Source organism: Spodoptera frugiperda, chromosome 5 (genome assembly GCF_023101765.2).
Source record: "Spodoptera frugiperda isolate SF20-4 chromosome 5, AGI-APGP_CSIRO_Sfru_2.0, whole genome shotgun sequence".
NCBI classification, from domain to species: domain Eukaryota; kingdom Metazoa; phylum Arthropoda; class Insecta; order Lepidoptera; family Noctuidae; genus Spodoptera; species Spodoptera frugiperda.
Window position 1 is genome coordinate 6,834,216 of NC_064216.1, and position 14,022 is coordinate 6,848,237.

Sequence of the window (14,022 nt, forward strand, 5' to 3'; positions counted from 1 at the left end):
CCATGTTACATGTCGTGGTGGCCCGGTGGTTTAAGACGCCCGCTTCTTCATGTTTGAGAGTGCGGATTCGAAACCTACCAACGATAAGTACCAATGTGACTTTTTCCGAGTTATATGTACTTTCTAAGATACCACTGCCAAACCGTGAAGAAAAACATCGTGAGGAAACCTGGGCTTATAATTTTTTATAATAAGTTTGGAATTACTAACCCGCATTGAGCAATCATGGTTATCAAACCTTCTCAGCGTGAGAAGAGCCCTTTAGTCAGTAGTGGCCAGTTATCGACTGATGATGTTACGTCATCTTTCAGCTAATCATGACGGTCTAAGTTCAATGGATTCGGCAGGGTCATCGATGCTTCAGTTTCAAATACTACGTGTTAATATTAATATTTAGTACAAATCTTCATGTATGTATGTATGTTACTGGAGTTACTGAAAGGGAAAATAGATATCAGTATTAATCCTCAATACTCAATTCTTTATTGCATTCCACAATGCAAGCTTAGGTGGTAAACATATTTTGGTAGGTAACAATAGTAGACCAATATTATGGTACCTAAATACGTTCTAAAGAGGGAAAACCACAAAGTTATACATGGTGTTCTTATGGTATTATTAGCTATCACCTGCTCGCAGTGTAAAATATTACCTGTATATTATATACTTACTTAGATAGCCCGAATATGTTGGGACCAAGCTGAAATACAAACAGATGTGCTCCCATCCCCCATATAAAACTTATGTACTCTGAGTCACTATATTGGACAAAGGTATAAAGGTACAAAGCTGCGCTGCGCATGATTCGACCAACGAGCCGCAGGTGCAACCGGCGTCGGGTTTCAAAACAACCTCTCTATACGCGCAACCCGGAAGCCAGTCTTGTCGCGTGGTATTTCGCTAGAAATACCTTGTTGCTAGAACTATAAGGCATCCTCTTACAATGAACCTATACCATACAAGTATCGGGAATCGAACTGTGTAATGAATCCGCTTGTTTATTCTTTGGATAAAGAAAGCATGGTTGATTTCGTGACCTGCATTCAGAAACGCGTACCATTTATGCAAGACTTAGAATTGAGAACGTCAAGTGTTTTTAAATTGTTTCCCGAAGGGTGTCCTAGTAATTTAAAGAGGTTAGAATTAATTTCATGAATAACATTTTACTAGCGACTCGCCTCAGTTTCGCATAGGTGTAATGTTGATATATTATGCATATTTTATACATATAAACCTTTGTCTTGAATCACTCTATCTATTACAAAAAACCGCATCAAAATCCGTGGCGTAGTTTTAAAGATTTAAGCATACAAAGGGACATAGAGACATAAAAAGCGACTTTGTTTTATACTATGTAGTGATAACTAGCTGACGCACTTTATAATAATGTTTATAAAAAAGTTTTTGGAACCCTGTCTCTGTGTCCACATTCATTGAATATTAGTCTGACTTACTACAGATAACAAAGAAAAGGATTTAAACCTTGAGTCACAGCTTTTTCAAGATTTTTATTGTTACATTTAATTCAGTTTTAATGCCAAGGTAAAGCGAGATAATAGTTTGGACTGATTCATTCTCAATCCTCTGTATTTCGGACCAATTTTGAGACCTTCGAGACTTTAGTCAGCCATTATGCAGTGTGGAACGTATTTAGGAACACACGTCATGTCTATAGGTATTGTAATGCTCATGTTTTTGTGGGACTGTCTCTGTCTGACCGAATCAAGTCATTTGGTTGGATAAGTGGCTGTTAGAGCGGTGTTAAAACACAGTGTTCCGGGATTGAATTCTGCACGGAACAATAGGGATAATGACGGGGTATGAAAATAAAAATGAAAATAACAATACTAAGAGTGACTGGGAGGAAATACGTCTTTTCTTCTACGTATAAACCTTACCTAGATGTGACGTCCCGCAATATTTCAAATCGATGGACCTTCGAAAGCAGGTACTTGTTCTCTAAAAAAAAAAAACGTCTTTAGTATTTCAAAATAATCTACAAGATGGACATTAAAATTAGTTATCTGTAGAATAGTGTTATTCTGGGTCTGAGTGTGATGTATATGTGGACAGAACCGGCTGGCAGACTTATTTAAGCATATTATATTCTTGACATTCAAACGTATCGTTTTTGGTCGAATTAAAACAAACACATAGATTTTGACGTCACAGCACAACGACGAGAAAAATGGTTACCAAAACCAATTTATTCAGTAGCAAAGTTCATCCTATTACAAAATTAACAACCTATTCAAATCTACTACAGGTACAATAGTAACACTTTAAATTATTTGTTAAACCAATAAGTCATGATCTTCTGTAATTAGTTAACGGTGCATAGTACCGTTGCAAGTAAAATGTTGCACGCCGTGTGGTTGCAATCTCATATCCAGCCACAGGGTACATAGCTAGATGGCTAGCATATAAGGTTACTGATACATAACACCAGTATGTACATATTAATTCATATTGTGTGTATTTGTTCTCGATCGTTGGTTATGTAATTGAAGCGATGATATGACTTGTGGGGCAACTTGAATATTATTGCTATAAGGACTGATTTTTTTCAGGGGTGATACGCATAGGCTTTAAGTGTGGGAGAGCCATGCTTCGTCACGAATGGGCCGGCTCGACTGGAGTGATACCACGGCTTCAGAAAAAGCTGACGTGGAACAACGCTTGAAATGTGTATGTGAGGTTACCGGAGGCTCAATTATCTCCCTTTACCAATTTTTCCTCAAATTCTTAACCCCCGAAAAGGCCGGCAACGCACTTATACCGCCTCTGATGTTTTGGGTGTCCATGGGCGGCGGCGATTGCTTACCATCAGGTGATGCTCGTTTACCGGCTTATACCATAAAAAAAGACTGAAAGACTTCTCGGTTAGTTCTTACAATAGTATACTGTGATTTACATATTATTGTTTCAGGTCTGAATGTGACAATAGGGTACCTAATATTTTATAAAATAAGATGGACGGTGGAGTAAAAGCTATGCTAATTTTAATAAAAAGCTTAAATATGTATCTAACTATTAGAACACATAGCTACTTACACTCATTACTACATAAGCCGCGTGCTGTACATTAAATTTCATTATCGCTTTTTTAATAATTAAGTAAGTGTAATAGGCAACTCCAATGGCCGTGACATTGACTCATAAATAATGTTTATTAACTACTTGATAGTATTACTTATGTAATGTAATTAATTAAATATTGACAAAGTATTAACAACACAACAAAGTGACGAAGCGTGTTCGTTGTTTACAAAGAGGTTGACTCACAGCCACTCTGCCAAAGATTGGATACCTTTATTAATTACCTGAGCACTAAGTACCTGTTTAATACATGCAGGTTGGTAAGGAAGATGGTGCAATCTTCAAACTTCAATAGAATTTTTATTTTATTCCAGAACTGTAGAGTTGAAAATCCTTTAACGATATTTGGTGTAACTTTAAATGCGTCTGTGTACCTATATACGTACTTATATTTGTTAAACGTAGGTGTATAAGTATATCGGTCAGGTGGTCAAAAAGATGTGTCATCGTGATTATTTTTGGTGCGTGTGACGACCGGTAACATAATAAAGGTAGGCAGTATATGGTGACAAAGCCACATAGTACCAAAAGTACCTAAGTATCACCATACCACATAACGAAAGCAAGTATGTTCTTATGTACCTGCAATACAATATAATATACCTACTAGCAAAACCGGCGAACTCCATTTCGCCATCAATGATTTTCCCTGATTTCCTTCTTTTCTCTCGAATTTTTTCCTGATTTTCTTTACTATAAACCTCATGGCGCCCGAGACCTTTCCAACGAATGCAAAACCGTGGAAATCGGTTCGTGCGTTCTGGTGTTATAGTGTCTGGAAGGAAAATGCGACTAATTTTTAAATAATAGACTAACGACCCTCCCCAGCCTATTAAAAAAAAAACGCATCAAAATCCGTTGTGTAGTTTTAAAGATAGCATACAAAGGGACATAGGGACAGAGAAAGCGACTTTGTTTTATACTATGTAGTGACTTAGCGGCTTACCAATACTTAAGTATAAGGCACACATCACATCAACAGCCTATAAGTGGCCATTGCTGACCAAAGGCCTCTTCTCACACGAAGAAGGTTTGATCATTAAGCATCACGCTTGCTTAATGCGCGTTGGCAACAACTATCAGGCACTTACGAAATATTCCGAGTTCAAAGGTAATTTTTTACTACGTACCACCAAAATGTCGTAAGTTCGTAATTTCACAAAAAACTCAGTCAAGTAATTCTTATAATTGATAAATTACATTATAATGAGTTTTTCCCAAACACTGGCTGGATTGTGGTTCTCACTATTATGTAATGGTCGAAGAAAAGACAGATTACTTGTATGACGAATGCTATTATGAAGAAAAGTTTGATGATGACAACGAATAGGGAAAGTGAAAGAGACATGGACAGGTATGTAGGCAATAGGGTAGATGACTAATTTTTATTTTAATGTCCGTCTTGTAGATTAATTTAAAACATTCGACACGTATTTTTTATTTTCTTACGGAAACCAATACTTTTGAAGATATATTGATTTGAAATATCACGTAACGTCACTTCTAGGACGTAGAAATGAATATTTCTTTTTGTATAAGCATTAGCTCATAATATGTATATTATTTTTGATCAGCCCATCATCATCCGGAAGACGTCCATTGCTTAACAAAGGCCATAATGAGAGAAAAAAAATAAACCTTTTTATCACAAGAAAGTTTACACAAACAGTTTTCCGTAAAATGTTATCTTACCCTTAATATATCGTGTAACTCCATTTTTTGCCGGCGTGTAAATTGTGTCACGCGATAATAATATTGACATGAATTTATTTATGAACTCTACATACCTAGACAAGGCCATGTGCGGTATCTTGCTTCACGACATTAGGACTTTAACCTACTCTATTATAATAAATGTTTTTCTTTGGTTTTTGGCAACACGTTTAAACGTGGAAAATAAAAAAATAGCAACAAAAAGTCCTACGTAAATTGACGTAATATATTGGCAGTTGACGTTTTTTGTAGTTTTTTTTTTAATTTAGAACGTTGTGCCTTTGTCATAGTAATGTTAACTTATTAAGGGCCTATTTCACAATGTCTGGATAGCCGCTATGTCCCAGATAACTTTGAATTAAGAACGTAATTTGTATGAACTATCTGTCACATAAGTTTTTGGGTACTTATATGAAGGTATAAGTTTTTAAACTGACATGGTCACTAACACTATAATTAGAACTCATGACGGAAACTCACCAAATTCAATAAACATGGTAAATATCCCGTCATGAGTTCTAATTATAGTTATATGAAGGTGGTGACTCAGGCGCTAAATGTACAGCCTACCTAGGTACATAGTGCGGCGCGTCGTGTCTGCGCACGCCTCAAAATGCCATCAGACCACCACAGATGGGACCCAATAGGGCTGATGCCTGATCCGATGCTGCGGTCTACCTAACAGGTTTACCGGGGCCCCGGCTCGAAAAGCAGGAGTAGGAACGGGGTGGTTTTTAGCCAGTAAGAGTCTGACACTCCCTCTTGCCTCGCCCAAGGCGAGAGAAGGCATTGGATGTTTTTGCCCCCTTAAAAAAATTAAAGGTACATAGTATAGTTCATTTTCCTTCTAATTCTTTTCTTAGAATCAACGACGTGTTTTAAGATTTTTTTTACAAAATCAGGAACACATAGGATGGGTACATATTGGTTTGTATATTTTATTTTAAACGTAGGTATCGTCAAAAAACAAAGACCTTTATTTATTGTTCTAGCTAGAAACCATAAACGGGTAAAATAACGATGCCACAATAAAATATTTACAAGCCTCTTTTGTAAATTATACATTTATGTTTGGAAGGCAATAAAACGTGCAGTATTGAATATCTTCATCCACTCAACCGCAAATACTTAGATGGCTAGTTGAGTTAAACCTATAAGGTTGTTGAGTGTTAATGTTTATTGAGCTTGAGCTCAGGAACTGTTTTAAGTAGGTATTGTTACTACGTTTTATTAATAAAGAGTTGTAAAATAATTACACCCACTTTTCACCATTTTTGTTATACCTAAGACTAATATAATAGGGGTGAATCTAGTGCCAGGCGCAATTCCAGATTCCGTGCTACTACTGAAAAGTTTTCAAAAAACCGAAAAAAAGCTCAGCAATACTAACTTTTCCCGACTTGGGAATCGAACCTGAGACCTCTAGTCTAGGGATTGCAATCCGGTATGATTTTCAATCCGGCCGGAATTCACCGGATTGATGCTAATCCGGCCGGATCCGGACGGATCCGGCCGGATTTTAAAGTTACTTAGGGCCTAGTATTTAGTGGTTTATAGTTTTGATAATAATGTATAAAAAGAAAATAAAATACGTATTTATGGAAAATAAAATCACTTTTAATTATATTTTTTGGTATTAATTGTAATTTTTGGTACTATTTGTACTAAATGAAATTATGAAACTATTTTTAATAATAAAGTAATCAGTCTGACTCTCACTTATTGCTGTACCTATTTATGTAAGTATCTGAAAGTACTTAAGTAATAATAATACTATTAAACTCTTATTAATAATCTACACAGTTATATAACAAAACAGTCTTTTAAATTTGTACTTATAAAATCAACAACTTCAGTTCATAATCCTAAGAAACAAAACAAGAAGCATTTATTTTCTGCAATGCAAAATTCAAATTAAAATTATTTCTGTGCCTGAAAAAACGATCTAAGAAAACAAATAGTGTTTATTGTACTATCTCCTAGTCTGCTTCTGATGGCACTACAAATATAACCTGCGGCAGAAAAGGCCATTTCTGCCTCAACACTGGTTGGCCTAATCGCCATCAAGTAACTGTAGATCAGCGAAATGTGCTTTCCATTTTACTCCTTCTACTTCATACACAGTCATTTCTTTTTTAAGTATTTTCTCATAATCTGTTTCTGTTTTAGCATTAACTTTCCCTCTATACCCTAGATACATAAACATTTCCGTTCTAAATTTAACAAAAAAAAAAAAGCAGGTAAATATTCTGACTGAACAAGTAATAAGTTAATAATACACGACTACACAATCGCATTGTGAACTTATATTGAGCTCAGAATTTTATTTCTCTTTCGGTTAGGTATTGAAATCGTGTATTTTTTGCTTTACCGGATCCGCCACCGGATCCGGCGCCGAATCACCGGATCCGGTAGGTCCAAAAACACGCCGGATCCGCCGGATTACCGGATCCGCCGGACCGGATTGCAATCCCTACTCTAGACCCGCAGTCGCACTTCCGACAACTGGACCAACTAGGCAGCTTTAGGTCTTAAGGTAAAATATTATAGCGACTGCCTGATTAGGTACTTTACTACAGAAGAGCTAAGAAAGTTTGGCCTACAGCGGACACTATGGACAGTCATCACCCCAGTCTTGGACCCCCGCTATCCTTATAAAATAAGCCATTGCCTATGCTTGCATAGATATTGCGTAGATATTTTATTACATTCTAATCACAAAGGTTGAGTGTGCTCTGGGCATTTTGTTAGCACAGATAACAAGCTGATAGGCCCTCAAATAGATCAGATAAGATTACTTACGATAACACCATGTAAACACTACTCCGTAGACCTAAAAATAATATTTGTGTTTGTATCTACCTATAGAAGATTTGCGTAAAGTAATATGTAGGTAAGACAAACAATAAAATTGGTGAGTGTATTTTTTTAATGTTTTTTTTATCAAAGATTTTCGATGACTGCTTATACAACGCTATGATCGTATTGAAGTAGTTTTTGTTTATTGGAAACATAAATAACCATAATAAAAATTTTTAAACAATCATAAACTACATGAACAATGCGAACGGCATTTTAGAGGCGTCTTCAGTCGTGAATCGTGATCGTGAGCAGTCGTAAGTGTAAAAGTAAAGTTGGGAAAACGTATTTTTAAAATTGCCGCTCTAATTTGACACAATGTATTTTAAGCCACAATAAATTCTACCTATATTCTCGTTTTGCTAAAAGTAGCAACTAAACGTAAAATGAACGAATAAACTTCAGTGAAGTTTTAACAATAATTGATATTTTATTAAAAAATCTACACAAAGGCTCGCTGTTTGGCAAAAATGCCATCTAAAAGTTTGATAAGTTAATCACATTTTTTAATTTCAGTGTCTATCTTTAGCAGCTCTGTAATATATTGATTGAATAATACCCATACTTCCTGAATATTACGGTTATTATTGCAATCAATATCTCGAAGAAATTAAAAATTAAATTGGCTAATAAAAATTTATTTTATGTACCAGTTTAACAATACTAGTATTCTCGTTACAGATAGTGAGGCAAAGGACATTGACAGCGTCACTGATAGGCAACGTCAGTGACAGTGACGTTCTTTTGAACACCAAAAAGGTTATATTATTTTGTTACGAGCTCATTCTTTGATGGGCTCTTTGTCAAGCAAAATTACTCGTAGTTCCAAAATGGCGAGTTCACAAGATATCCAACAATTTATCAAGCAAGCAATTTCTCAGGATAAAGTAGTTGTATTTTCAAAATCCTACTGCCCTTATTGTACCATGGCTAAGGAGGTGAGTAATATTTCCAAATTCTTATTTTTCTTAGAAAACTTAAAAGCCCGAATGACTCATATTTGTCTTAAAAAGTTTTTTAAGTTTAAACGACAATTAGCGTCTATTATGCAATGAGTAAAATAAAATTGAATCTAATCTCTCAGTACAAAGTCTATCTTCTGTGTAATATCCTGTTTATCAGTATTTTTATTGACATTAGATAGGCATTAGAAACGTAAATATAAGTTGTTTAAACCGGTTGTGACTGTTGTTTCCAGGTGTTTTCGAAAGTGAAGCAACCAATCAAGGTGTACGAGCTGGATGAGCGTGATGATGGTAGCGAGATCCAAGAAAACCTGGCCTCAATCACTGGTTTCAGAACTGTAAGTTTTACTACCTTTTTAATTTATTTGTATTACTCATTACTCATCAGTCCTTAAAAGGTGCAGTTCCATAGTGCTGGTGTTTATTACCATGGTTTTAAAGTTCTAAGTATGAAACATTTTTTTAATTCCATGTTGCTAACATCCTCTAGTCTAATTGGATTTTGTTGTTAAAGTGTAGGTTCAAAATAGTATATTGCATAGGTAATTCTAAAAATCCATTAGTCACTTTAATGATATGTGAAGTGATCAAGTCTATATGATAAGGAAATCATGATAAGTAAAAGTTAGGTCTTATTATAATTTAGTTAAATGATAAAAGATATTTATTTTCGCAAACCGGTTACAAGTACAACCAGTTACATTTACATGTCAATCTCAAAAATAACTAGATGAGGTCAGCATTTCCTATTGGACTACTCTGAAAAAAAAAAAATGCCAAAACAAACTCAGAGGAGAGCCTCTTTTAAAGTCCAGCAAAATCAAATAAAGAATAATGTGAGAGAATGGTGCAAGTTTATACTTCTTGCACAATATTGTGCAATAATTTGTTTTGCTGGATATTTCATTAAGAACTACCAAACGTTTATGTATTGATACTGAGGTAGTACCTACATATATATGTATATTAACCACTTGTGTGCCGTCGGTATATTAGACAATAATAGAAAATACATCGAGTCTCGTGTGGATCCATGTTTCGGCATATGACAGGTTAAGAGTCGGTTAGTATGACATAGTGTCTAAAATTAGTCAGCACATCACCTTAATAAAAAAACTAAACAGCTTGTAGGTAAAACCCCAGGCACACCTAATATTGGTAGCTTACTCATGCCATGTTCTATGTTTAAAATTATTATTAATCTGTAATGTAAAGTATAGATAAGCTCTATCTTTTTTTATATAGGGTGGCCGCTATACTAGTGACTAATCCCTATAAATAAATAAATACAATGCTTAGGAGGGAAATGGGAAGAAATAACAAGTTTTGGACATAATTAAAATGTTTAATTATTATCTTGTGGTTAACAACTCACATTATTTATGTGTAGGTATGTACTTATCAATAGTTATCTATTATCTATTAACCACACAGGCCATTGCATGTTATATCACTTTTTATTTTTAAATGACTTCAAAAAAGGAATGAGGTTTTTATGTTTATTATTTCTTGAATTTATTTGCTTTGAGCACAAAATCGTTGATTAGGATTGATAATTTTTACATTGATTACTGGAATGAAATATTTTACTAAATGCCGACACAATATTTTATGACAAACTATGTGTAAAACTAGTTCTATTTTGACTATGTTTTGTGTTGTTGTTAGTGTTGCACCTAACGAATATACCAATTGCACATTTGAAGTAGTTTTATGTATATGAGGTTTTTAAATAGGTTATTTAAAATATTTGCTAGAAATTATTAGTCCACTTATTACTACATAAACACTTCTCAATGTTGTTGGTAGTGCCTTCTACTATATTTATTATACTCTTTGGTAGTCTGGATTTTGATGTTGTTTTGTAAAATATCTGTATGTAATTACAATTGTCTTCTCTTATGTTCAAGGTACCTCAAGTGTTCATCAATGGCAACTGTGTGGGAGGCGGCAGTGACGTCAAGGCCTTACATGCTTCCGGCAAGCTAGAACCCATGCTCATTGGTTAAATTACATCACAAATATTTAAGAAAATAAAATAAATAATATTGTTACTTATAAAAATGTAATATTTAAATATTTGTTAAGTATTTAAATGTTGTGATTATTATTTGTAATGCTTCTTCTAAAAGTACAAGTAATTGTAACTTACATTATTTAATATTGTTTGTTTAAATATTTTGTACTTATAAGAATCTTGTAACATTTAAACACAAAGCTTCTATGTAGTTCCTGTGATCAAATTTCGTCACCATACTTACCATTCAATATTGATTTCGTATTTTATTATATTTTTGCAAATAAAGAATTAATGCAATGTTTCCAAGGCTTTTATTGTTATTGTATCATGCCATCTATTCATTCAAACTGTATTCAAGTTTTATTAGGTACTTATTTCAAGCGAAACAAATAAAAGAAACAGTACGACGCTAAAATCATGGCAACAACAACGTGTATTGCTTTTACAATTATGTAAATAACATTTAAGTCTGTGAGCTTGGTCGTTATGACAAGCGGCGGGGTTACAATCGGGCCGAATTAATTTTAGAGATTCCTCCATAAATCCTTCAGCTAAAGTCACTTGTCCCTCCCTAAGCGCTTTATTACGCACACGGGATGAAAACATCAGGCCTACTCAAGGCCACTACGCGCAGCGTCGGAGGGGACGACCGCCGGCCGCTGAGCCGGGCTCCGTCGTACGTACCAATATTATATCTCCTATGTCATTGATAAAAGCGTCGTTTTTGCGTAACGCGATAGAGTATTGTGACAATTAAGGCGAAGTGTGTGCGAATGAGAGGGAAAAGGCCCACGCTCACCCTTGCGACCCCAGTTGCCGCCGCCCTACAGAGTGCTTCGCGCAGTCGCCGCTAGTCGGCGCTGCGAGCCCGCCCTAGCACAACATGATATTATTATATCTTATTTAGCTAATATTCATGTAAACAAACTGGATTGTGCCGTGTTTAGTGTTTGTAATATAAGTTATAAATTGTCTGTTACACTAGTTTGTGGTAATTATGTGATTCCTGACCAGTAGGACGGAGAAATCTTAAGGTGAGTTATATTAACCGTTTCCGTGCGGATGATGCCGCACAGGCACCATGTAAATCTATTGCGTATGGCGTATGGTGCCCGAGAGGATACAAAACTAAATCATACAAAACTCGGCTTAAACGACATTCGTCAAAAGAGCCCCTAAATAAAAGTGTCTTTATTTGTCACCCTTATCATGCCCACAGTGTTCGTTTTAAGTAATTTCGCAAATTAGCTGACATCAGGGGTTGTAAACCAAGTTGCCGACACATTTTATTATTGATTATAATTCTAACAGCCCACTTTCTGGAATGTTTCTCAAAAATCAAATGCTTTTGTCATAAGGTTCATTGTTGCCTAAAATCGTACAAAGAGTGCGCTGTTCGCCGGCCCTTCGCCTACGAAGTACCGTATTTCCTTGCGTATACGGTTGATTATTGTTTAAAACTACGCCGTTCATAATTGTTTGCGCCGGCGCACAGTATAATATTTTGATAAACTAGACGGACAAAAGTCAATTTAGGACATGTCTTAAATGATCCTTCTAACGCCAAAGAATCAAGACAAGCTGCTTTGCTTTGCTTTTGTAGAGAAACAATTTTATCATCAAAATAGTGAAGTTAAAATTGTTTCCCTACAAAACACTGTATTATAAATAATAATAAATAAATATCACCTCGCGACAAACTCAAGTGGTACGTGTATAAATTCTTTACAACACTTGAATAAATAAATCCATGAAATAATGCAAAAAGGTTTACGACCCCTAATATAAATTAGTCACTTACCTTCCATTTCCATAAAAACACACAGATCGTCACTTTTAAACGCACTGAACGAATTTACTGACTGCCTACGTTAGATACACAATGTCAAATGATTATTTTAGCAAGTAGAAACACGAAAACAAGCTAAAAGTGACAATTCATGGCGGATGATTCCCCAGGGGAATCATCAAACTTTCTGGCGCTTGGTGCCTCAGAGGCATCACAGAATTTTTGTTTGACGCCAGGCACTAAAGATTGCTAAAAAGACTTCCGCACGGAATCGGTTAACAGATATTTATTTACGTATACCTAGCTATACTCTACCTCCGGGACATCACAAGTCAGCGGTGAAGATAAATAAAGGAAATTACTTTCTTTGCTTGTTACAATTTTCTGGCGTCGTCATCTTAATGTTGCTTATTTTCATTTTATTTATTTAGGTTCATAAATTAAAAAGTTACTGTATTTTGAAATACAATTGTGACTAGAGTTAGGTTTAAGGTTCAATGTCTTAAGTCTTAACCAGTTGTAGGCAACGTACCTACATAGGTAGGTAGTTTTAAAACAAATGTTTATGGTGGATTATACTGATACTCACCTGTGCTACACAATTAATGTATAGATATAGTTTTAATTCTTATCAACTGCTCGTTCATATCATCAGTTATCATCGCTAATGATAGTCTAAGATGACCACCTATTTAATATACTTACTTAAACATTGTTAAGTGCTATACCTATTAGGTATTGTTATTTGCAAATACAAAGTATAAAGTACTTACCAAGTATAGGTACTTTATAGCCAAGGTTATTGGATTTGAAATAAAACATTCCACTCACAATAACAATAACTTAATAACAATTGTAAATAATGTCACATTTATGGTACATACATGTGTGGTACATACACACACATGGACAATACAATACCAAATGCGTGAATCTCCACGTGTTCTTTGCTCGTATGATAGATTGCGGTCCATAGGGACGGTCTTTTCAGCAAAGAGATACCTATATTTTAACAGTAGAAGTCAAGTTTATATTGGTAGGTACTTTTAGTTAGGAATCCTCATTTTAAACCTCTGATACATATTATGAGAAATGTAATAGCAACTCAATGAAGCAAATAAAAAAATATCAAAATCAAAACTTTTTGCACGCAATACGTCCATTACTGAAGATGGTTTCCCGTAACCCCCACGCTTGGTACCTATGTCATTTATAAGAGGTCTAGAGGACAAAGTCAAGAACAAGGAGGTCTAACTGCAGACCTATCTAAATAGTCAGGTACTTAGGTGCCCAAAATAAGCATAGAAAGAAAAGCCCAAAATAATTTTGGGCTTAAAAAAAAGCGATTCACGGTTGTTTAAACAAGGCTTTTACCCAATGCCATGCTGCGGAGCTCCATTTCAAAGCAGGAGTAAGAATAGGTAGTTTTTAGCCAATAAGAGTCTGACACTCCCTCTCCAGGATAATAGGATAACAGTGCTTCATTTTCTTCTGTTTTAAAATTTTGTTAATATGTTACCATTCTCATGTCATATTTTGTAAGCTTGAAAAGAAAGATATAACTTTAGGTATTATTA

The 14,022-nt window shown here is 35.1% G+C and overlaps 2 protein-coding genes across 2 annotated transcripts in view; both read left to right on the forward strand.

The window, feature by feature from the left end:
• The first annotated feature begins 8,402 nt into the window (after window positions 1–8,402).
• On the forward strand, window positions 8,403–10,957 carry LOC118272111 (uncharacterized). Its single transcript, XM_035588454.2, has 3 exons — window positions 8,403–8,609; window positions 8,870–8,974; window positions 10,547–10,957. The coding sequence occupies exons 1-3, from the start codon at window positions 8,463–8,465 to the stop codon at window positions 10,643–10,645; spliced, it is 351 nt and encodes a 116-aa protein (XP_035444347.1). The 5' UTR covers window positions 8,403–8,462; the 3' UTR covers window positions 10,646–10,957.
• Window positions 10,958–11,425: 468 nt separating this feature from the next.
• Window positions 11,426–14,022, forward strand: part of LOC118272021 (uncharacterized) — a 57,540-nt gene continuing 54,943 nt past the window's right edge. Inside the window, exon 1 of the mRNA XM_050693953.1 lies at window positions 11,426–11,690. The gene's annotated coding sequence lies outside the window, so the exon portion shown is untranslated. The remainder of the gene's footprint in view (window positions 11,691–14,022) is intronic.